The sequence below is a fragment of the Akebia trifoliata genome, chromosome 10 (genome assembly GCF_017979445.1).
Source record: "Akebia trifoliata isolate Shusen 1 chromosome 10, ASM1797944v1, whole genome shotgun sequence".
NCBI classification, from domain to species: domain Eukaryota; kingdom Viridiplantae; phylum Streptophyta; class Magnoliopsida; order Ranunculales; family Lardizabalaceae; genus Akebia; species Akebia trifoliata.
In genome coordinates this window covers 767,671-792,371 of record NC_141384.1, presented here as the reverse complement: position 1 = coordinate 792,371, position 24,701 = coordinate 767,671, and the positions used below count along the sequence as shown (strand labels likewise).

General features: G+C 33.1%; 2 protein-coding genes across 5 annotated transcripts; one reads left to right on the top strand and one right to left on the bottom strand.

Moving 5' to 3' along the window:
• The first annotated feature begins 7,695 nt into the window (after window positions 1-7,695).
• LOC147392577 (CBL-interacting serine/threonine-protein kinase 24-like) lies at window positions 7,696-18,392 on the top strand. 4 transcript variants are annotated; one of them, XR_015181961.1, is made up of 16 exons: window positions 7,697-7,922; window positions 8,059-8,243; window positions 9,451-9,513; window positions 9,684-9,755; window positions 9,835-9,942; window positions 10,183-10,257; window positions 10,359-10,416; window positions 11,174-11,295; window positions 11,971-12,060; window positions 12,898-13,020; window positions 13,226-13,345; window positions 16,518-16,634; window positions 17,371-17,427; window positions 17,537-17,611; window positions 18,027-18,193; window positions 18,297-18,392. XR_015181961.1 is itself a non-coding variant. In XM_086455198.1 (15 exons), exons 2-15 carry the CDS (start codon window positions 8,085-8,087, stop codon window positions 18,126-18,128), a joined length of 1,341 nt encoding a protein of 446 aa, XP_086311324.1. In that variant the 5' UTR covers window positions 7,696-7,916; window positions 8,059-8,084; the 3' UTR covers window positions 18,129-18,392. The 4 variants fall into 4 exon arrangements, 3 of the variants coding, with proteins under 3 accessions (XP_086311324.1, XP_086311323.1, XP_086311325.1); XM_086455198.1 differs by having other exon boundaries at window positions 7,696-7,916; window positions 18,027-18,392; XM_086455197.1 differs by having other exon boundaries at window positions 18,027-18,392.
• A 1,120-nt stretch (window positions 18,393-19,512) lies between these two features.
• On the bottom strand, window positions 19,513-20,109 carry LOC147392576 (EPIDERMAL PATTERNING FACTOR-like protein 2). The gene is made up of 2 exons (XM_086456400.1): window positions 19,935-20,109; window positions 19,513-19,853 (listed from the first exon to the last, which is right to left on the bottom strand). Exons 1-2 carry the CDS (start codon window positions 20,035-20,037, stop codon window positions 19,513-19,515), a joined length of 444 nt encoding a protein of 147 aa, XP_086312526.1. The 5' UTR covers window positions 20,038-20,109.
• Window positions 20,110-24,701: the final 4,592 nt, after the last annotated feature.

Sequence of the window (24,701 nt, the reverse complement as noted above, 5' to 3'; positions counted from 1 at the left end):
GACCTCTTCAGTTTGAAGAGAGGACTTGAACACTATATCCAACCATTGTGATTATTTTCAATCTTATGATTGAAGATGTGACAAAATTATGAGTTGTGCTAGGGTGACACATGATTTAGTGTGATTCTCACAATTCTGACATGGACATGCATGCATAACCGTAGATGGTTTTTACTCGTATCACGAGGAAACACATCTATGATTATGTGCACATCCCACGTCAAACTTGTGAGAATCGCAATAAATACTTTGTGTCATTTTAGTGTTTTCCTAAACGTATTTATCATTGGATTTGAAGATAATTGATTTTGAAAAGAAAATCAAGAACCGAGACTTGTTAATGTGTGCCCTTAAGGGATTAAGGACACACATTAAAGTGCAATAAATACACTTAAGAAATTGTGTTTTATACCAAAAATACCCTTTTTTTTTTTTTTATAATGAAAATGCTTTCGGATGCTTATTCCCAAAGTGTATTTATTGTACTTTAAGAACACACGTTAACAAAACTTCAAGAGCCTATATCATGGTTGTAAATATGTGGGCTTCGAAATCTTTGGGAGGTTTAAGCTCATCTACTTGGGGGGTTTTGGAGTAACCATCATTTAATTAAGATGTTAATAGACATTATAAAATAGGTTTTAAAATTCGTTTTTCTTGATTTGTAGTGACTCTCATATCCAAATGGATAGATAAAGGTCTACCTAGAGATTATAAGTAAGGGAGTTCGGTTGAGAGACAATGAAGGTATTAAGCACCTTGTTCCTCCCATCCAAAAATGATTACTAATATGACCATAGATGATGTTTTTAAAACTATTTTTTTTTTAAATTTTAAAAATAGAAAAGATTATAGAGAAAATTAAGGAAAATTTGGCTATGATTTTGTTTTTGAAAATGAGCAAATTAGGATAATAAGCAAATCCCTACTAAAAGTAAGTGTTTGTTGAATTTTTTTGTGAGCCAAAGACTTTGATGGGAATCCACTTGAATTTCACCATTTTGAGTCTTAAAACTTCAAAACAAGATTATGTACTCATTTGGGAGTAACTTTTTATTGGTTTAGTCTTTAGAAGATCTCCATAAGTTGGACACCACTATTAGAAAGATTAGAGACCTTTATGCATGATTTGTATCTTTTTTGAAACTATTTTTTTTATTGGTATAGAGAGTTAGGTGAGGATTTAAAGAGATCATCACCTTTGATTCTTAACCCTTTTGTAAAGTAAAATGTGGTATGTGTGGGAGTGTGTATGCATGTGTTACAAGAGAAAATTACCTCCTAATAGGGTTTACTCTCTAACTCTATTGTCATCAAATAAAACAAAAAACAAACCATTATTCTAGGAAACTTAGAATGTAAGAAAAAGAAAAGAAAATATCTTCAATATGAATTTAAATTGCATAAGTAAATAAATTAAAAACAACATATTCTAGTGTTCTTAAGGAGTTTATTGAGGACTTATTGAAGGAGATTACCTTTAAAAGGGATTACTCTCTCTCCCCAAGTCTCTAAACTAGAAATTTAAAGAACTACATTAAGAAGCAAATAAGCTAAATAAGAAAAATACTTGAAAGTAAAGAAAAAGGGAGAGTAAAAATAAGGAGATTAGAATGGAGGGGTTGGAGGGTTTAACCCCACCTTAGTCTTCTTATTTTCTTCATTTTTCTTCTTCTTCTTCTTGGTTTGTTTTTCTATGAATTTTTAGAGAGGTTTTGAGAGAATATGAAAGCTTAGAGAGATTTAGGTAGAATTTTAAATCACCAAATAAGCCTATCATTTTTTTTAGAAAGATCTCTTATTTATAGGATTTTGGAAGACTCTTAGGGATAAATTGATCTTAATTCTTCAAGTTCTCAATAATTTTATTAAAACCTTCATGAAAAAACATCACTTCCACCTTTTAACATTGGCCTTGATAATATTTATTTTCTTGTTAGGTTTCATCAATTTTGATCATCAATGGGTATGATGGTAAAAATTCAAAAGTTCTAGAGAATTATTCATGGAGGTTAGAATGGTCCTAAGACCTTGACTTTGAGTCAATTATAAAGGAACAAAGCCAAATGACATGTAATTAGATGGTAGGTTTTTGACATATTTGATCACTGTTCTTGAAAGAATTTCTAACAAACTAGGGATAGGTTGGTCATTAGGCACAAATTCTAGAAAATTCTCTAAGGAGGACAGAGTAATCATGGACTTTAAAAATTGGTCAAATTACATTGAATGTCATGGAAAACTCTTTGAATTTTGAAGAATATGGGAATGGTAGAAGAGAGATTTGCCTTTGATGAGTCTCAACAAACCAAATATAGTGGAGGTAATTGGCGTTAAGTGGGGACCAAGTAAGATTAAAAGTCTTTGTTGGAAGAAAAATAGAATTTACAAAAAGACCATAATAGTAGATTTATTAAAGAATTAAAAGATGGGCAAAAGAGTAAAATGAAGGAATTTTCTTAAGGAAAAATTATTAAGGAGTGAGTTAAAAAGTAATTATCCCTAATCAAATTTGAGCACACATAGGTTTTTGTAACATAATTGGCCTTGGGTGAACCAAAGCTTGAACAAAAATTATGTTTAACTATGATTCACCCTTGGACTAGGCAAACATACTCTTGGACATGGGTTACCCTTGGCTAGGCAAATAATTAAGCTTGGCCAATGTTGAGGTACGCCCAAACTTAAATTTAAGCCTGGCCAAAGGTTGGATTCGATCAAAGCTTAAACCATAATCTTGAAAAAAACTGGTTTTCAGGATTTATTGTTGCTTGAGAGGAGATTTTTGAACCCTCTTAAAAATTGTCTTGGATCATACTCATTCTTGAAAGGTTTTTGGTACTCTTGGACTCGACCTAGGCAAAAATGGGGTGTCTACAATGGTGCCAACACTCAGGGACTTTAACCAACTCAACAAGTCGACACTTTCATCTAAGAACCCGTTCAATAATGGTTTCACTTAAGAATTGAACCATGATTGATCTAAAATCTATTCAATAAGATATAAAAATCTTTATTGAAATCCGGACCTCAAATTGGTTCCTAATTCATCGGTCGGATCTCTCATTCAGGCCGATCCATTGATTTAAATAGCTTAAGAAGTTAAGGCACATTGGGCCAGGCGACTTCAATGCCCAACCATCATTTCTTCCATTGACTTTGATGCAATCATAGAGAAACTTAAGCACATTTTAGGTGAAAAATCAATCAGATTGATCAAGATGCCATATTATACACTTTGTGAATATGTAGCAACCAGTTAGGAGTGTAAGACCCATTTAAGAGGTATCCATCGTGGATATGCGTGACTTGCCAACAAGATCGAACTGTGATTGATTGGTATTGACTTTACAGTGATAGACTTTTCTTCGGGCCTTTTAAGTGAAAAATCAATATACAGGATAAATGCGCCATACCCACATTTGTTTATGTCATTTGCAGTGAAAATGCAATTGAGTCGTGCTGGAGTAACATTGAAATGCACATCACTTCACACATTGCTGATGTGGAGGTGCCCACAAAATCATTGATGCTTTTCACTCTTATCCCAATGAAAAACATCTATGACTCCATACACAGGTCCACATCAGCCAAGTGTATATTATAATAGTTCAGATAAAATTATAATGATCACAATGATGATGATGAAAATTTGAAGTCCATTCATCGAAACAAAACAAATATCCTATGTCTTTGATATAAACCCTGAACACTGATTTAATGATTTAATGATTTGGATTTTGTGATTTTTTTCAAGAATCAACAGTTCTCCAACCTTATTTAATTCATTTAAAAGAAACATTCTTGTTTAATCTCATGGATACGTTGACTATGTCAAAAAAAAAAAAAACACGAAAGCATGACTAGATATGTTACTTACCCTGATAATTCTGATTTGATTTTGTGTTTTAATTAGAATTTGTATTTTTCTTATGAGTCAAGGGACCACCCCAACCATTATTGATTTCATTTGAAATAAATAATTGTTGTGTCGGCTCACTCTGGGCATTTCTTAATTTCTTTTAGAGTTGTGATAATCTAACTATCCCACATGGCACATTCAATCGACTCTCCTGATGTGACAAGTTCAGAAACCATGGATTTGTATGCCTTGGGATCCACGTTTTTATGGGGAAGTGCAGTTTTGTATCCCAAGGCATACAAACTCACGATCACGTCAGGAGAGTCGATTGAGTGTGCCACGTGGGGTAGTCTGATTATCACTTTTCTTTATTTTATTGTTTTTTTTTTTTGTGAAGAAAATAAAAAAATGTCTTTATCTAACAAAACGTGGGGAAATTGGGGATAATCTTATATGGAATTAGGATAAGCTCATACCTCACCGCCCCTTTAAAGCAATGTCTATCACATATGATGTGAACTCTTGATAAGCTTATTTTCTTTATAAAACGATGATTTTTAAACTTGGTGATCAATATCTTCTTCTTCTTCTTTTAAAAAAAATGAGAATCATAAATATTTTTATCTAACAAACGTAGTACCAAGTTAAAGTGATTTATCTCGTTCGAGATCAGAGCAAACTATGAGTTTTAAAACCATGGTTGACAATAATCCTTGATCGAAAGTAATTACATATAATATCTCAAACAAGAAAAAAAAGGACATGATCACTCAAAGAAATAAATTTTTTAAATCTAGATGACTAGTAAAATGGTTTAAATGCCCTTATTTTCAAAAAAAAATTTAAAACTAAATAAATGTGATCAAATAGTAACTTGAACTCAAGACCTCTTCCCATTTTGAAGAGAGGATTTGACCACTACATCCAACCATTGTGATTATTTTCAATCTTATGATTAAAAACGAGATAAAATTATTTATATTGAATTTGAAGATAATTGATTTTGATAAGAAAATCAAGAACCCGAGACTTGTTAATGTGTACCCTTAAGGGATTAAGGGCACACATTAAAAGTGCAATAAATACATTTGAGAAATTGTGTTTTGTATCAAAAATACCCTTAATTTTTTTATTTTTATGAAAATGCCCTCGAATGCTTATTCCCAAAGTGTAGTTATTGCACTTTATGAACACACGTTGACAAAACTCCAAGAATCCATATCGTGGTTGTAAATACGTGGGCTTTGAAACCTTTAGGAGGTTTAAGCTCATCTACTTAGGGGGTTTTGGAGCCGCCACCATTCAATTAAGGTGTTAATAAACACCATAAAATAAATTTAAAATTTTGTTTTTCTTGGCTCATAATGACTCTCATATCCAAATGAATAGATAAAAGTCCTACCTAGAGCTTATAAGTACGGGAGTTTGGTTGAGGGACAAGGAAGGTATTAGGCACCTTGCCCCTTCCATCCAAAGATGATTACCAATATGTAGCAACCGGTTAGAGTGTGGGACTCATTTAAAAGGTCTCCATCATGGAGATCCATGACTTGTCGACAAGATCGAACCGTGATTGATTGATATTGACTTTAGATTGATAGACTTTTCTTTCGGCCTTTTAAGTGAAAAATCAATTTATAGGATAAATGCGCCATACCCACATTTGTTTATGTCATTTGCAGTGAAAATGCAATTGAGTCGTGTTGGAGTAACATTGAAATGTACATCACTTCACACATTGTTGATGAGGAGGTGCCCATAAAACCATTGATGCTTTTCACTCTTATCCCGATGAAAAACATCTATGACTCTGTACACAGGTCCACATCAGCCAAGTGTAAATTATAATAGTTAAGATAAAGTTTTAATGATCTCAATGATGATGATGAAAATTTGAAGTCCAACCCATTGAAACAAAACAAATATCCTATATCTTTGATATAAATCCTGATCACTGATTTCATGATTTGGATTTTGTGTTTTTTCAAGAATCAATAGTTCTCCAACCTTATTTAATTCATTTAAAATAAACATTCATGTTTAATCTCATGGATACGTTGACTATGTAAAAAAATACTTGAAAGCATGACTAGATATGTTACTTACCCTGATAATTCTGATTTAATTTTGTGTTTTAATTAGAATTTGTATTTTTCCATGAGTCAAGGGACCACCCCAACCATTATTAATTTCATTTGAAATAAATAATTGTTGTCTCGACTCACTCTGGGCATTTCTTAATTTCTTTTAGAATCATGATAATCTAACTATCCCACATGGCACACTCAATCGACTCTCTCAGGAATCGTGGGTTTGTATGTCTTGAGATACACATTTTTATGGGGAAGTACAGTTTTGTATCCCGAAACGTACAAATCCATAGTCACGTCAGAAGAGTCGATTGAATGTGCCTCGTGGGGAAGTCAGATTATCATGTTTCTTTCTTTTATTGCTTTTCTTGATGAAGAAAATGAAAAATGTCTTTATCCAGCAAAACGTGGGGAAATTGGGGATAATCTTATCTTATACGGAATTAGGATGAGCTTATACCTCTTTGGCCTTTAAAGCAATGTCTGTCACATATGATGTGAACTCTCAATAAGCTTATTTTCTTTATAAAACAATGATTTTTAAAATTGATGATCAATATCTTCTTCTTTTAAAAAAACATGAGAATCATAAATATTTTTATCTTACAAACGTATCTTATATTTTTTAGATATTTACAATATCGAGTTAAAGTGATTTATCTCGTTCGAGATCAGAGAGTTTAAAAAAACGTATCTTATATTATATGATTTACATATAATATCTCAAATAAGGAAAAAAGAAGAAGAAGAAGAAGAAGAATACAGCATCATCACTCAAAGAAATAAAACTTTTATTATGGTTCAACTCAATTCTTAGACTAATAATTTCACAGTGACAATCATTCATTTTTCAATCTTTGGATTATCCACTCATAGGTCTTGCGTGAAAATTTGATTGAAGTGACACATTTTTTGGTGACTTGTCATTGAGTCCAATTCAAAAAAAACTTTATGAAATTATGAAAATAAATATCCTCATATTTATCACTATTTTATTATTCATTCGTGATCGTAGTATTTTTTTAATTTTTTATTTACGTAAAAACAATCCGTCAAAATGATCGATTTGTATCAATTTTGACTTCTTAATCCTTTCAATGTCCCCTCTTTTAAATTTTTTTTTTTTTTTTTAAATAATTGTGTATCCCTATAAATAATAGACTGGACCTGTATCCTAATTCTGTCCAATCCATAAATCATGGTCTTGTCCTGAGGCACCAGGTAAGTGAGGTTGCATCCCTTTGAGGTATTGAATTCATGACCTACGGACATTAATTACTTATCGATCCAAAATTACCATTGAGCCAAACCCTTTTTGATTTTATTTTGAATGTCCCCTTTTATTGATGAATTAATGATAAAATTTTGGTTCTAATCAAATTTTAAGTTAGTAATTTAAGTTTTTGGAGAATAGTTTGAATAACACTAGAAAACTCATGAAAATATAGGGACGTTGACTTTAAATCAAGGGTATAATCTAATATTGCATTTTGCAGGGGTAAATCTATTATTACCAATTTCATGGGGGTATTACTAAAATTCCCTGAACAATTCAACCATTAACCATCAACCAAAAAAAAAAAAGACGTTGGTGCATTACTAAATCTAATTTTACATTTTATAGGGGTTAAGTCTAATATCTCTAATTTTCAGGGGTATTACTAAAATTCTCTAAACAATTCGGCGGGTAAAATAGACAATTCAACTCTCTGCGTTGTTCTTCCTCTGTTTTAAAGGCGCGCGAGATGCAAAACTAACTTCGATTTCTACATTTATATCGCATCGATTGATCTGATTTCTCCGGAAGTTTAGAAAATTTCCGGAGAAATTTTGATCTGTAAAACGAAAATTTCCAGATCTTCTGCTAAGTAAGAAATCTACGAGGATCATTTTCAGAAATCGCATTAGCTTCCTGTAATCGTTTCTTCTTCCTTGAAGATCATAAAATATTAACCTGTCATCGAGTTAGGGTTCGTTAATTTCTTTTTTGAATCTTTTTTCATCTTAAATTGTTTTTAGTTGAAATAATTTTTAAAATTTCTGTGTGTTTTTCGATCCTTGGAAGCTTTTATTCCAATTTTGATGGAAACTCTGGAAATATTGTAGGAAATGAGCTTAAAGAGACTGTAAAGATGGTGATGAGGAAGGTGGGGAAGTATGATGTTGGTAGAACAATTGGAGAGGGGACTTTTGCGAAGGTTAAATTCGCTCTGAATACAGAGACTGGAGAGAGTGTCGCAATGAAAGTTATGGCCAAAAGTACAATTCTCAAGCACAGGATGGTGAATCAGGTGTTCTCTTTGCTCTCTATATTTCACAATTCAAATCTGTGTGTTTTTGTTCGTAATTTTGTTACCTTTTTCATGTAGTTGGTTTCAGAGGAAATCTTTCCCCTTTTTAGTTGGTAAGCGATAATTCTTTAAAATTGGAGTAAATTCATACCAAGTCTTAAATTTTGGTGATTGATCAGCAACTTCTGTTCTTACATATGTTTATGCCACATATTGAGTTTTTCAAGCAATCCTTGAACAGGTAACTTACAATAAAGTAAATTTAAATTAAGGGAACTAAGCAGAAGTACACCTCTCTTCACATTTCAGATATCTTATCTTTGAAATTTAACATGAAACTTAGAATTAGACAATCTGGTCTCTTGGCCATGACTCAGATGAAATCCTATACACTCCATGATAAAAAGGGATCGTCAATAGGTTGGTTTGTTTTGGTCACAAGATCATTTTGGATTTTCCAATTAGGTTGATTCAACTAGACACTGTAATGTATACATTACCCCCATTTCCCCAAATTTGGGCTCGCTATATTTCATATTTCTTTCATTCATTTAAGCTACATTTGGAATTACAAATGTCTAAATATCTACAATGTATTTACAAGCGTTATTCAGTATCTGTGGAAGTTATGAGTAAAAAAAAAATTATTCAGGGTCATAGGTCAATTGGGCTGTGGATAATTATGATCTTATTGAATTTCATTTACTTAAATGGCATTATCCTCAGCAATTAATTATAAATATTTCCTTTTGAATATTTAAGTCAATGTCTGTAGAGTGCTATTCATCTTGTTCAAATGTTAGTTAAAATGGTTGTTCTCATGATATAAAGAGTTATGATTGTTATCAACATGGTTTTTCTATCATTTCATATAATATCTATGCTCCAATGTTGTGGCTCTAATTCTCCAAAATTTTCTTATTGAAGAATTTTTGCAAAACTCTCTGTTTCGAATTAAACTTCCTCAATTTGGTTCCACATTTTTTGGATCAAAATTTAGGGGACATTTTGAAGTCAGTACCTTCTCTCATTATCAAACCATGGTTTTGCCAGTGAAATGGAAAAGTTTTCATAACTATCTTGGTTTTCTGGTGTACTTCACACTGGTATTGGTTGATATGGTTAGCCTATCTGTTTTTGTCAAGGATGTTTGCTTCTTCCTTCTCTATGTAATTTGTTGATCTGATTTTCATGAATTGATTTCCAGATTAAGAGAGAAATATCTATAATGAAGATTGTTAGGCATCCTAACATAGTGAGGTTGCATGAGGTATGGTTGATATATGCTTCACTTTAACGTTTTGTTGTCTGTATGGATCTTTCTCTTATATTACTCCGTTGATTTACTAACTGTTAGATTTTCTCTTGCTAAAACTTTCTTTGTTGTTTTTACTACTGACATGACTTATTCTTTTTTTTCTTTTCCTTTGTTTTCCATAGGTTTTGGCCAGCCGGACAAAGATATATATTATTTTAGAATTCGTAACTGGAGGAGAACTATTTGACAAGATAGTAAGACTTCTGAAATATCCCATATCTGAGCACTGGGAGCTTTTTATCTTTGAGTTTGTTCACTGTTCATGTTGTGCAGGTTCACCAAGGTAGGCTTAGTGAGAATGATTCTAGGAGATACTTTCAACAGCTTATAGATGCTATTGATTATTGCCACAGCAAGGGTGTGTACCACAGAGATTTAAAGGTATGCCATCTGATTATACTTTAATTTTGAGAGATTCTTTTGCCACACCAATTTTTACTAATAGCACACCAATTCATATGATACCATCAAAGAATTAGCACACATATTGGGGTGCTCTTAGTTAAAATTGGTGTGTCAATAGAAGCTCTCTTAATTTTTCTTCCTCTATGAGATCATAACATCTTTCTTTCCTAGGCCTGATTATTTGTTCTACATCTGCTTCTTTTTATCTTTTTGTAGCCTGAAAATCTTCTACTTGATTTCCAAGGAAATTTGAAAATTTCTGATTTTGGACTCAGTGCATTGCCACAGCAAGTAAGCATGGTTACCTTTTCTGTCACATTATGCTACACCATATGGTTATACCATTTACTTGAGCATTCTTTAATGTTGTTTTCAATCATGTTCATATGCAGGGAGTTGGCCTTCTTCATACAACATGTGGAACCCCAAATTATGTTGCACCTGAGGTACCTAGCTTTTTAAGCACCTTCAAGAAGATGCAAACATTTGATATTGTTCACTGTTTCTTACTAGGGTTATAAATACCGGCCACTTTAATTTGTTTTATTGTTGTTACCTTTTAGTTCTTTTTCTCGTGCAATTTAGTTTCTTTTACTAACAATGCAGTATGTAGTAATGATACCAGCATTAATTTTCCTTTTATAACTGTTTATATCTATTTTTTATAGCGGAAAAGCCTAGCATCAAATTTGGAAGATTTTTTTTTTCTGTATCCACATGTTCGTGACACAAAGTTTCAGGTCTTGTGCTTACAATATGTTATACTTGTACAAAAACCTAATCACCAATGTTGATACACGTTGCTCTTTTAGGCAGTTGATGTATTAGGTTTTGCACTAATCCTATCATGCCGGTATTATTCAAATAATGTGAGTCTTGTCACTTGGTGATTATCTAATGGACTATTTTTCAGCTCCATGGGAAACATTTTGATTAGGTCTTTTGCCATTTAGTTTCTTCCTCTTTTTTTACCATAAAAAATGTTGTTTATAAATGATTACATGATGTGAATGCCATTCTTTTTTTGAGTTAATTCCTTCTTGGAAGTTCTGTAATATTGTTATGACTGTTGTATACATGTGTTTAATAATCACCATTCTACCATGATGCAAATGCCATTATTTTCTAAATTAAATATGATACTTCCTATATATGTCAATTTTCTACTCTCTCATCTCTTAAACTAAGCCATTGGCCAATTAGGTACTTAGCCACCAGGGTTACGATGGTTCTGCTGCTGATATATGGTCTTGTGGGGTCATCCTTTATGTTCTAATGGCCGGATACCTCCCATTTGATGAGACAGACCTTCCAACCTTATACAAGAAGGTTTGTTACCTTTATATTTTCTTAGAATTTGGATAGAACCAGGATTAATGAACTTTATCATGTCTAATACTTGACAAGCTTTGTCAAACACACATACTAGCAATGATTATTTTGTTGGCTTGTAATTATGCATGGTTATATTAAATGCTTCAATCTTTTCCCCTATTCACTATACAGTGAGAATTTTCGAAACGTTAATGTCCTGTTTAACATGATATAATTTTTATGCTTGAGTATATTAACTCCTTGGAGATATCTTAAAGTGTAGACAGCAATTTTTAGGCCCATTCTATGTAACTTTTACAGGTTAACATGAGATATTAAATGTTAGCAAATTAAAACTAAACTCACCCATCTACATTTTCGTTTGTTTGTTATCTACATATGGATTATGTTATTTTCTGCTGATGAATGATGGAACCATCACTTGACCTTTTGACCTTTTGGTTGAAGTGTTGTAGTTGCTTCCAAGAAAGCAACCTAAGTGATGATGAGTCTGGTCCTTGCTTGACTGATTTTAGGCACCTGCAATGGACACATGCTTATCATCAGGTCACCTGAAAAGCCCATAAGTAGCATTTGGCCTTAACAAGGGGTTTCGAAATTTTAATATATTTTATATGTTATGCAATTATGATCTCTGGATTTCCTAACTGTTCTGTGGTTCCTGTGTAGATCAATGCAGCAGAATTTTCCCATCCATCGTGGTTTTCTCCTGGTGTAAAGTCATTGATTCAGAGAATACTTGACCCCAATCCCAGAACTGTGAGTTTTCAGAATCTTTCTCCTTTTCACCGAATAAATTTCATGATTTTCGTATACAAAATTGATACAAATATAGCTCGTCGTTTTATAGGCTTTATCATGTTAAGTCGGAATAGTTTAGGTAAGACTTTCAAGGTGACTCTCGACGGGTGATCCTTGGATTTTGGAGTAAGCATTAGACCTTGATCACCTGAATATCTCAATGCTCCAAAATCATACCAATAATCATTGGTTAAAATAATCACAACCAACTGAGACCAACATCACTTGAAATGAGCGAAAGTGATGACAAAAGGAAAATGACCTAACAAATTTCCCAGTTGCAAATTAATGATGATAGAAGTACAATATGGATTGAGATTAAGATATTAATTATTTCAGCTCATCAAATGTTCTAATGATTTCATTTCTCATTTTATCAGACTTCATGGAAAAAAATGCAAGAATTCATGTTATAAATGAGTATTAGTGACTAAATAGGATTTCTGATATTACAAAGTTTCATATCTTCAGCTCAACAGATTGGTCAGAAGGGACAACAATGGAATTTTTAGATTGGAAGGTTATCTTTTGCTTGAAAAGTCAATATCTCTGAGATTTTTAGAAAATCATTGTAAACAATGGCCGTTCTTCGTCAGAGGTGTTACAATATAGACAAATGCTTGTGTAGTTTGTGCATGAGAATGAATGAATGTATCTTGTTATCGTTATTTGCTAGATAAAATTATGAAATTTCTTAGTTTCTCGTCTATTTTCACAAATTTGTCTCATAGCCAAAATTTTCTCTTACCATTTTGTTTCTTTCATTTTTCATTATTCGTTCATACATTCATGCAGCGTATCCAGATTGAGGGAATAAAAAATGATCCATGGTTTATGAAAAACTATGTTGCTGTTCGACATGGCAAAGATGAAGAGGTCAATTTGGATGATGTCTGTGCAGTTTTTGAAGACATTGAGGTTGGTCATAAGTGTTTTCCAATGAGCTTGTTGTAGTTGTCCTAAGACAATTTCTGTTGTTAGATTTCAGTATTCCTGTTCCACCAACTAATGGCATGGTTTCTTTGCTAGAGCTCATCAAAGGAATACTTCCTTCTTTGGCCTCTTTACTATGTACCTCAGTTCATCTCTGTTGTTTTCACATGGTAGCTATGGTATCTTGCAGGATCAATATGTATCTGAGCAGGTAAGAGACAGTGATAAAGGACCTTTGATAATGAATGCTTTTGAGATGATTACCCTATCTCAAGGGCTCAATCTATCAGCATTGTTTGATAGGCGACAGGTACATCTCATATATATTTTTAGCCTTTTTGGCTACAAGATGTGATTTGCTTCTAACTCCTCCCCTTCCTTTCAATCTTAAAATGCATAGTTTCTTTGGTAAAACCCAATTAATTGCATGTGGACAACATACAACTAGTTACTTTGTTTCTGTCTGTGCAAAAATAATGTCGGTTTTATAGATTTCTTAACTGTAATTGGACATTTGAGCTAACCACATCAAATTTAAGTTTGTTACAAGAGTGTTTTTCACTATGTTTTATGTGATTGCTTCTAACTATTCTTTTTATATCAATATTTGACTCCTTTAGAAAATTATGGTTATTTGAACTCCATAAGGAGTCAAACCATTGTAATCTCAGTCCCTTTTTGTATCACATGTACAAGCTAGGAAACTTGGTGATGTATTTTGTAATTAGGGTGATTCAAAGTGAGAAGGAGAAAAAGGAAAAAAAAAACATTCTAAAAACATATATATCACCAGTACACTGGGTAAGTGATGCAACACAGATCCATTCTACAAAGAAGCATCCACACCCAGGGTTTAAAGTTTTGTACTGTTCAAAATGTCTCGGTTGAAACCAGAATGAAACAATGACAGAGAAATATTGAATGTTTCGGTCAAACAATCTTGTATTTTCTCCTTGTTGAGTGTACATTTTCCTCCACTCTCCAGTGTGTCATACCCCAGTTAAACCCCGTGACCCTCTATTCATAGTTTTCCCCCTCCAACAGATCTGTCTATTGGAGTAAATGGTTGTCCACATGGTATTAGAGCCCTAGGTTTGTATAGGTCATGGGTTCAATTCTTTCTACCCTTATGGGTGAGGGGGAGTGTTGAGAGCATATTTTCCTCTACTCTTGTGTGACCCTCTTATATTCATAGTTCTCCCCCTCTCCAACAGATCGGTATGTTGGGGTAAATGGTTGTCAACACTCCTAACCGAAACATTGCCTCGAGACAAGATTTTAAACCTTGCACATATTCCAAAGTCATCCAAGCCACTGGTTATCCCACAGGAGATTGGATTCTAGTTCTTTTGACTCCCTTGCGTTCTTGCCCAAGATCGGTTTGCAACCTTACACTAATTTAGTATTAGAGCAAGTTCTTGATCTTGCTGTTAGTTCAGGTTTCCTGATGAGAACAGGCAACAATTTGTGCGATGATTCCATTACACTGATGGTGATGGGGACATCAAAGCTTGAAGAGTCAATTTTTAAGTTTATTTAACTTTCTATTTTGGGCCTTTATTTATTTATTTTTATTTGTCTTATTTTCATATTTTATTAGCCCATGGTTTTAGTATAATGTTTAGGGGTAGTTTGGTAACTTTTGTTTGTCTTTTATTTAAGTTTATAAGGATTGGAAATTTAGGAGAGAGAAAGTTACGGAAATTAGGTTTTTATTTGGTATTTTAGTTTATTAGGATAGGATTCTTAGACTGATTTTCTTTATTTATAGATTGTATTAGGGTTTATTAAAAAAGAGTGATGAATGGAATAAAAAAACATAAAATTTATGTTTTTTTTATTGTTTGGATGGTGGTGCATTCACGTGGTGATACCATAGAAAACATTAGGGTGATTCCAAGGTAAATCTACCATCTTTTTTCTTTAGTTTTCTTTTTTCCTCCATCTTCTTCTTCAATCCAATTTTTTTAATGTATTTTTTTGTTTATTTGTGAGAAATCAACCCATCCAAACTTTTCTTGAATCTTGATTTCTTAAATTTCTTAATTCTTGAATCTTGAAATGTGATTCTTGAATTATTAAATTTTGATTTCTTGAAACATCTTTTCCTCAACCCTTAATTATTTCCCCATTCCCTTAACCCTTAATCCTCACCCTACAAACTTTAACCTTAACCCTTTCCTTTATCATATTGAAAATATCTTAATTGTAAAATTTTGTACTATTACCCTTTCATGTATAGCCAGTAAGATTGTGGTTGTATCCCAAATCCTTTGAATTTACCCTATTCTATCTCAAATCCTTAACCCGATTCCAAACCAGATTTCCCTAACCACCCCTTTTTTTCATCTGCTTGCATCAATTACCTTCTCGATTGAAAAAAACAGTGCCCATCATTGCCGTCCAAGCCATTCAATGATGCAAGAGTAATTTGACCAAACCAACCATTGCAACTGTGCTAAGTTCTGTACAACAACGGTATCAATAGACCATGGATAAGATCCAGAGTCGGGATCATCTAAACATGTTGGCATATTGGGTTTGTGGCAGTCAGTGTAACTGAAACTTTGTGTTGTGTAGGTGAATACCTTTGTGAAGCTCACTTAGTAATTTGATCAAACATCTATTGAGTATTTCACCAAACACCTTATATCCCACACCTTCCAAGACCTTGTTTGATAATGGCAACGAAGGATAACCCAGATAATGGTAGCAAATGCAAATAAGATAAACAATCACACAAAGAAAGAGCAAGAATACAATACCCACAACAAGAGATTTTACGTGGTTCACCCAAAGGCTACGTTCACGGAGGTATGAGTGTAAAGCTCGATTTCACTATGAAGAAAACTGGGTAAATCGATACAAGGAAACACCTCTATCACTTAGCTTCACCTTCTTCTAGATCCCATTATCTCCAAACCTCTCAACCTCTCCTCTCTTGGCTTTTCTCTCTTTCTCTACTCTCTTCTTTAGAAAAGACTTAGACTTAGAGTTGCACCAAAAGAAAATAAATTCTCTTTCTCTTTTAGAAGCACCACATTAGTGGGTCACTTACATAAGTTACAAACCCAACCCAAATTGCCTTGGACTGACCAAAAAACTCACACACTTGGACCGAGCCTAATTAATTTTGAGCCATAACTTCAACACTTTGTATCAGAGTTGGACTTCGATGAATATGTCCATGACTTTGTTATATTTGTCTTGATTATTGACTACTCAGGTTGCTTTTAATGTTTCCCATAACAATAATTGGGCCTCTTTATAGATGTTGCAATGCTACTTTTGCACAGGCATGGTATTTTCACTTAAAAAGTGAAGTGCTGTGCATGGTAATTGACCTTATGACTTTGAAGTTTCTGAGTACTGAGGGATCTTCTCCTTTTCTGATGTTCTTCTTCTAACACCAGAGACTCTATGCACCAACTTATTTCTGTTGGAAATGAACATGGACAATTTGACTTGGTTGTCTCTGGCAGGATTATGTAAAACGGCAAACTCGTTTTGTCTCTCGCAAACCAGCTAAAATCATTATATCAACCATTGAAGCTGTTTCACAATCCATAGGTCTCAAGGTACATTCCCGTAACTACAAGGTAAACCTTCTAACGATACTGGTTATCTGGTCCTTCTCTGCTGCAATAGTGCACCTTGGATTTAGTACTGTATGATTGATGTATTATCTTACTTTACAATGATCTTTTTTGGATGAGAAACTTGGATATGTTTTTTTCGAGGGCATGAAACTTTTCTAAGCATTTAGTTGTGCCAATATGTTATTTCAGTTTATATACTCATATGTTCCATTTTGTAGTCTTTGTTGTACCCCATCTCATGGCTATAAAAAGTGACATGTTTTTCTTTGACTTTAACCTGACATCGTAACTATGAGATTCATATTGTAGTAATGTAGTAAATATTCTTTTTCATAAACAAGCTAGTTAAGCAGCATTAAACTTGTGAGATCAAATGAGCTTATAAACTGGAATATTTAGCAAAAAAAAGAGCTTATAAACTAGAATAACAAGTATTGAATACTGGTGGATTGACTTAGACATTAGAAGTTATTCTATTATATAGGTTTTATACATGTCATATATAAGGCCAATCTGTATGTATATAGGAGTTTAGTATTGTTTAACTTAGACTGTTATAGCCTATTAGACAGAGAAGAGAGAAACGTGGATAGTTTGATAATGGGCACATTGTTGATAATGAATAGGTTCATTTGTTTTCTGCCTTCATAACTAATCTATCTTTGCTTGCTTTCTGGTGATTCTTTTGAATTAACATTAGCGGTATTTTAATTTCTCCACAATTATTCTACTGCAGATGAGACTTGAAGGAACATCCACGAATAAAACTGGACAGTTTGCTGTTGTCCTGGAGGTGACTATGATATCTAATGCTTACATTACTCTCTCTCTCTCCCCATGACACTTTTGTCTGTGGTCAAAGTAATTCCTTATCTAATAGAAATTCGTTGGCTCATTGTCAGGTTTATGAAGTTGCACCGTCACTCTTCATGGTGGATGTTCGAAAGGCATCTGGAGATACTCTAGAATATCACAAGGTTAGCTTTCATTTCCTCTGCTTTGTTAATTCAACTTAATTTCTGTCTGCCTACAAAAATTCTAGGGAGACCGTTGGTGTGGTGTCAAGCGTCTCAATGTATGCTTGGCCCATGGTAGCACAATCTTAAACAATCATTCAATTGGTGATTGCTTGGGTAGACTGTGTTTTCTTAATCACTCAGTTAAGAACTAAAACTTGAATGCCTGAACAATATTATGAGCATCATTCAGGGGTACATATGTCAGGATCTTCTGAGGCATCATTAGGGGGTGCAGACCATCATCGAGGTGACCACCAATTGAATGGCCTAGATTGTTAAATTGGACCACATATAACCATGGGTTTTAAATTCAGTTTTCATCTCTTATGTACTGCAGTTAAATAGTATCTCAATTGTGGTCTGTATTCTGCAGTTCTACAAGAACTTATGTGGTAAACTCGAGCATATTATTTGGAAATCAGCTGAGGGTGACACGAAATCTCAATCTAATCTGCTTAGAACAAAGACTTGCTGATCAAATGCTATGGGTGTGAAGCAAATCTGTAAACAGATCAACGTGGCCTCAGTGGATTCCTCAAGGTGTTAAATGTTCAATTACCAATAAGGGTCACCCTTTCAGCCATGTAAATCTTGTTTTGTATTTAGCGATTAAATAAGCCGTGTAACTGTTACTGCCATGCAGACATTCTACTATACTTGAAGCTTGAAGCAACGGTTATCGAAGAGCAAGAAATACATTATGTGGCTGATTATAGAATAAGAAATTTTTTTTGCTCGAGACTTCGCTCACTGTGTTCACATGTATTCAATGGCATCCCCAATTTACAAAACCAGCCTGGTTAAGCTGGATGTGACACGCTATGGAGAGGCTGGGACTGTAAAAGCACTGTGAGCAAAAAATCTCTCCTGATTATGTGTGATTGGAATTATATTTGAGCTTTAATGAAATAGGTTTTGTAGGATATGCCATGGAAAACAGACACCCTTTGATCAAGTGACCAAGTCAGTTGATCCTTCATAAAATATTGACTAGAAATGGAAGATAAACTATACTTTTAAAATTTTAAATTCTCTTGAAAAGAAACAAATTGTGCGGTAACTTGATTCTCCTCGATATTGCATTTCTCTTTGATAATGAGGCAAGAATCATATTTAATGTATTTCTGGAAATGTTTCAAAATTGACGACCAAATGTATATTTAATTGCACTCTAATCCTGTTAGAGAATATGATAATAATATAATATGTATATCATGTATCTTATTCTATAACAAATTTTGATTCAATAAGGTTAGATTGATTTACATTCTTTGAAAAATAATTCTTTAAAATTTTTTTTATAGATTATATCATAAAGTAAGGTCGGGCCCGGTTCGGTCACCGGTTCGTCCGGCTTTTATAACGTTGATTTCTTGGGCATATCGCAAGCTTGCGCGGAGCCCATTCACGAGGGACGAGTACGGCTTGCTTGACTAAGCGATCATCATTTACTACACAATAAAGATTTTAAAAAAAGTTACTATATTGCAGGGTCGGACGAAAATGAGTCCATCACTCACATCTGCACAGCAGGCTCCCTCACAATTGGAAAACCAGCTTGAAAATGTTTCATTCCAAAATTAGAAAAATTTTAAGGACCATTTCTAGCCATAAAAGAGGTTTGAGGCACTCCACCGTACGTTAAGATGAGAGAGAAACAACGACGCTATGGTCTAGAGTCTAGACATAGCTGTTGGGCCTTGCTAACTGCCACACTTCTTCTTAAGAAAACCCTAATGTGAGAAGGAAAATAAGTGTCCAGAAAATAAAAGAGTCTTACTTACAATGCAGAGAGAGAGAGAGATTTCTAACAATAACAAGAAATTAAAGATAAATATTATAGTAGATTATAAACAACATTAAGGTTGATAGAGCTTATCTCCACATCTGCATTTCCATGAGAGTAGATAATAATTGTCTTCTTCATCTCTAGATGATGTTGCCTTGAAACTTTTCTTTCTGTGAGGAGAACTAACAAGAGTAGGCTTGCATGGTTTGCAACTCAAACACTTGTTGATACAGAGAGGAGGCCTTGAACCCAACACCGGTTTTCTTTCCTTTAAACCCTCATCATACTTTGTAAACCCTATCCCATCTGCCAAACCTTCAAAAAAAAAAAAAAAGGCAAAAGACAAGAGTGAGATTAAAAGTGAATGAAAACTATTGGAAGAAGAACTTCTTTCCTTGTCAGTCTCATTATCTATCTCAAAACACAAGAAACATAAAGACCCATTTTGGATTATCTTCTTTCATGAGAGGATGTCAAAGTCTGATGATATGAAATGGGTTTTTTTACCTGATTTTGAGGGTAGAAAGGAGAGAGAAAATATGAGAACTGTTACTGTAAATCTAAGCTTAATTGGGTAGTTTGTTGGTGAAGCCATCAGCCTTATTTTGAATATTTTTTTTTTTTTTTGGTTGTGGAGGAGAAGAATACAGTCTACATGGATATTTTTAAGAAGGTTTTGGTCTATAAAAGTGTGTATGTGAAAAAGAGAAGCTTTGATGGGAAGCATTGTGACAAAAGGTTGAGAGTTGTTGGCAGAAAAAGAGACAATTTTCTGGTAGAATTCTGTCTCTACCAATTAAAAATCAAAAAAGAAAAAGAGATGAAATAAATCTCAATCCGAGTGCCCAATAGTAAAATATATTTTCCAGGTCTTTTTGGGAAACTGCTATTAAACTTGAAGACTTTTGGGTTCTAGTGAATGACTGAAGTGAGAATTTGATGTTCTGCACATCTGACTTTTACTACTTTTTTTTAATTATCAAAATACCCATATGTTCCATAGCTCTTTTCTTCCAAAGTAGTGGACAGCCAGAAAGGAAAAAAATAAAAAGAAAACAAGAGAATAAAGGAGGACATAGTTAAGACTTAAGACACTGTTTTTAGAATTAAAAAAGAAAACAAAACCATGTTATCTTCATAAGGCAAAGAAATTATATAAAAATGTGCTTATAGAATGAAGGAAGCAATTCTCTATATCAATATAATACCTAATAATTTAAAAATAATACATTTGAATTCATTCAAATACTAAGCATTAATTGAATCTTCTACCATCTCTTTTGTGTATAACTTCTTCTTTGGGTGTTTGGGTTCTATTGCTCTAACACTATCGTTGAATTTAATGATTGGGAGAAAAAAAAATGTCTTAATGATACATCTTGAATCTCTGAGAAAAATTTTAATCATTGAATTTTGTATTTTCACGATCAAGATTGTGTGGACATAAGAGTTCTTTTTTCACGAGTCTACAGATTTTAACCCACATATCATATTGTTCTTGGGTCTCAAGTTAGGGGGGAAACGGCTCGATTGACCATTTACCTACTTAAAAATTAGGATAAATTAATTACATTTTGACACCATAATATTTTGATAATTGTACTTACCTCTCCTATAATTATCTAATGGTTTCAATTACTCTCTTTCGTCAATTTAAGAGTCAAATTTCGTTTATAAGGATCATTTTACCCTTTTTAAAATATTAATTTTTTATATAAATAAAAATATACAGATAAAAAAAATGAATGTCTAGAGGGGGAGTATTTTAATTATTATTTTAAATTTGTTTTTTTTAATAAAAAATAACATAAAATAAGAAGGTAAAATAACATCTATATTTTAACCCCGTCAGTGAAAGAGGATATAAGTGTAATTATGAAAATGTTAAGGAGTTAAAGTGCAATTTATCCTAAAAATGAAAATAATTTGTGTTAATTTCTAGAATTGTTAATGCCCAGTTATAATTTTAAATATTGAGAGTGTTAAGTTCGTCATTGAACCTGTAGAAGAAAATTTACAAGTCACCTCATTCATTCAAAAGATGCCACGTGGAATCCCTACGAAAATAGAGTGAATCGATGGCAGAGAACAATAGATAAAAGAGGTAAAATTAAGGTTATATTTTTAAAAAATATTACGGTACAGTGTAAACAAACAGTAAAAGTACTGTTCCGAATCTTCTCTGAATTTTGATCAGTTTAGAAAAAGTTTTCAAATCACCTCCCTTCTTAAACTCACATATTACAAATGACTCCCTACTCCAAAATAATCCTATAGTCTTAAAAAAATTTTTACAGATTTACCGGGCAGACTTAAAGGTTGCATTTTTATTAAAAATAAAAACTCTACAAACTCCAATAACCTTACGAAGTTTGTTACCCACTACACCCTATTTCATAAGTTTGTTACCCAACCAAACCTTAGAGTGGGGATCCATGTCATAAAATTCAAATTGATGCCCTTAATTTGTTACTTAACATGCCTTAGAGCAAATAATATTCGAAAAAAAAATATTTGAAAAGCAAAATTAAGGTTATAAAAGACAAAATTTTAATAACTTTGGAGAAAAAATATTCGAAAAAAATTAATTTTCATCGTTGAATTTTAGTTTCAAATTTGGGAGTTCGATAGCTATCCACTTTCAACACATTCGATTAAGCTAAAAATTGATTTGTTTTTGAATTTTTTTCTTTTGAATTTGATTTTTTTTCATGAAATCTAGAAGATTGCGGTGTTGAATTGCCAATTTGATAGTCCATGTGGGCCCAACAATCGTTAGTAAGATTTGAAATTTTACTAAGTTAGTCGTGGTAGCATGATTCATAAAGTAAGAATTGTTTTGAAAAAGTAATGGAGTTTTTGTAATAAAATTACAACAGATAGGTCTACCCGATAAATCTCTCCATATTTTTTAGTTTTACTTTATCACAGTAAGCTTTTCTTTTAATCAAAGTTATCAATTCCAACTTTAAAGTAAGGATGTTAATGGATTTGATAATTTAAGAATTAGAACGGGGTTACAGGATCTAAGAAATGATCTATCATTGGATTAGTTCTTGTACCCACTCAATCTTATTAAAGTTTGAGACATTGGCATTCAGTTGTTAATGGATCATAACAAACTTGAAATTTGATCTGTTTTGATTGTATAACTTCACATGTAGATCGAGGATTTGCTTCTGATAAAGATTTGGTTTGATTTGATAACCTATTGAATAAATTGTAGATTGAATGATATCTAATCCAATAGGGTTCCAGTCCCTTAAAACGTGAGAATTTATGTAAATTATATTATATATTTTAAAAAAATATATGAAGATTATTGATATTTTGTATATTAGACACGATTTTATCTAAATACTAGTGGATTAGATTTGGATTCCACCACTTAGATTTGGTTTTAAATAAAAAAATCCAATCCATTAAGTGTGTAATCCAATCTTTATTAGATTTGTTCCAGGTCAACTTTGATCCAATTCGGAGCCTAATTCATCGACAACTCTACATTGATAGTCCAACAAATAAATGATGGAATTATAAATAGATGGCTTTTCATCAAGGGATTAAGGTGAGTTTAAAAATGATGTATTGAAGATAATATCACGAATTAAAAATAATTTGGGTACTCTTGAAATACCCCCTTATTAAATTGGTTATATTATGTTTATTCCTGTAGATACCCCAATTTGAACGGCACCATGCAAAAAATGTTGAAAAAAGATGCTTTAAAATCAAAATGGGCTTAAGGGTCCAAATCCTAAAAAAATGTTTGTTTTATTCCAAATAATAGTCTAAGGCCTCTTTGCTTGGCCCATGGGTTAAGAATGGGCCATCTCTTACCATAAACCGTCACCACCTCACTTCTCAAGTCAATCAAATCCTACACATATCCTAACCTAAGCAAGTCCAACTCAACCCCGAGTTAAACCAATTATAATGCAACCCAACATAAACCACCACTCAATCTTATAGCCAAGTCCCCTACTCAAGCCCAAAATCATACCAATTATTACAACCAATCACCACAAAAATCAATAAGGGACACATGTCACCCCCACAACCAATATCTCAAAAGGAAAATCATTCTCATCATCTCCATCATTATTCTCACACCTCAACTCACACCCCATAGCATAACCTACCCCTATTATTTTCTCTAAACCCTTATCTCAAGCAATCCCCACACCCCTTCTCCTTAATCAACTCATTTAACCTACTTACCCCATACTATTGGACACATATCATCACGAAACTCCTCCTCCCAAAATCTAATCACTTAATCCCTTACATATGTCATTATTTTAATCAAACACCTAGACCCCTTAACTTAACCAACACTCAACCTAAGTGTGGATTGCCTAACCGATTCAATTGGATTTTATTCATTGATTTAGATCAAAAGCAACCTATTAAACCCTTTTATCTCACTTACCCCTCCCCAATTCAAAATGTCAAACTTTTTAAGTTAAGATTCATATCTTTTTCCATCACTTTTTACCTATGACCATCTTAGCCCTAAAGGTAACCATCAATCTCCTATAAAAACCCCTCTCACCCTTTGAAAAGCCAAGACTTGAACCCTCTCTAAAGCCTCAACATTCTTATCTCCATCACCTCTAAAAGCCTTTCAACACCCCTCTCTCTCACCTTACAACCTCTACTCCTACATCCATCAACCATTAAACCTCTACACTGCAAGCATATCAAGATTAAGATTAAGAAGTTCATTTTAAAGATCAAGAAGAAGACATAAAGAAAATCAAGTCAAGAAAAATAATACATTATTTCCCTTTTCTCCCTTCAAATTTTCCCTTCTTATCTCTCCTCCTCTTTCTTTATTTACATTGTTAAAGCAACTTTAAGATGTAGTAGATACCATCCCTTACCTCTGATAAATTGGACTTTGGCTCAGTTGAAATGGTAGGGATTGAAAATCATTTTCAAAAGTTAAAAAAAAAAAAAAAAAACTCCTACACACTTTGCACTCATCACAAAACATTTTTGATACTAAGGCATTGGGCCCTTTTTATTTTATAATATGAAAGTGGGTCCTTAATCGATGAGTCCATGATTTTCAAAAATTTGTCCAAAGACATGAATCATAGAAGGGCTTCTTCCTTAATAAGAAAGACCTTATTGGTTTAAGCTGAAATCGAAGTCCCTTACAATCAGAAGTATAAAATCAGATTTTATCAATTTTTTCTTTTATTCTCGAAAAACGATCGAATCGATGATTATCACCCATGGTGGAGGAAATAG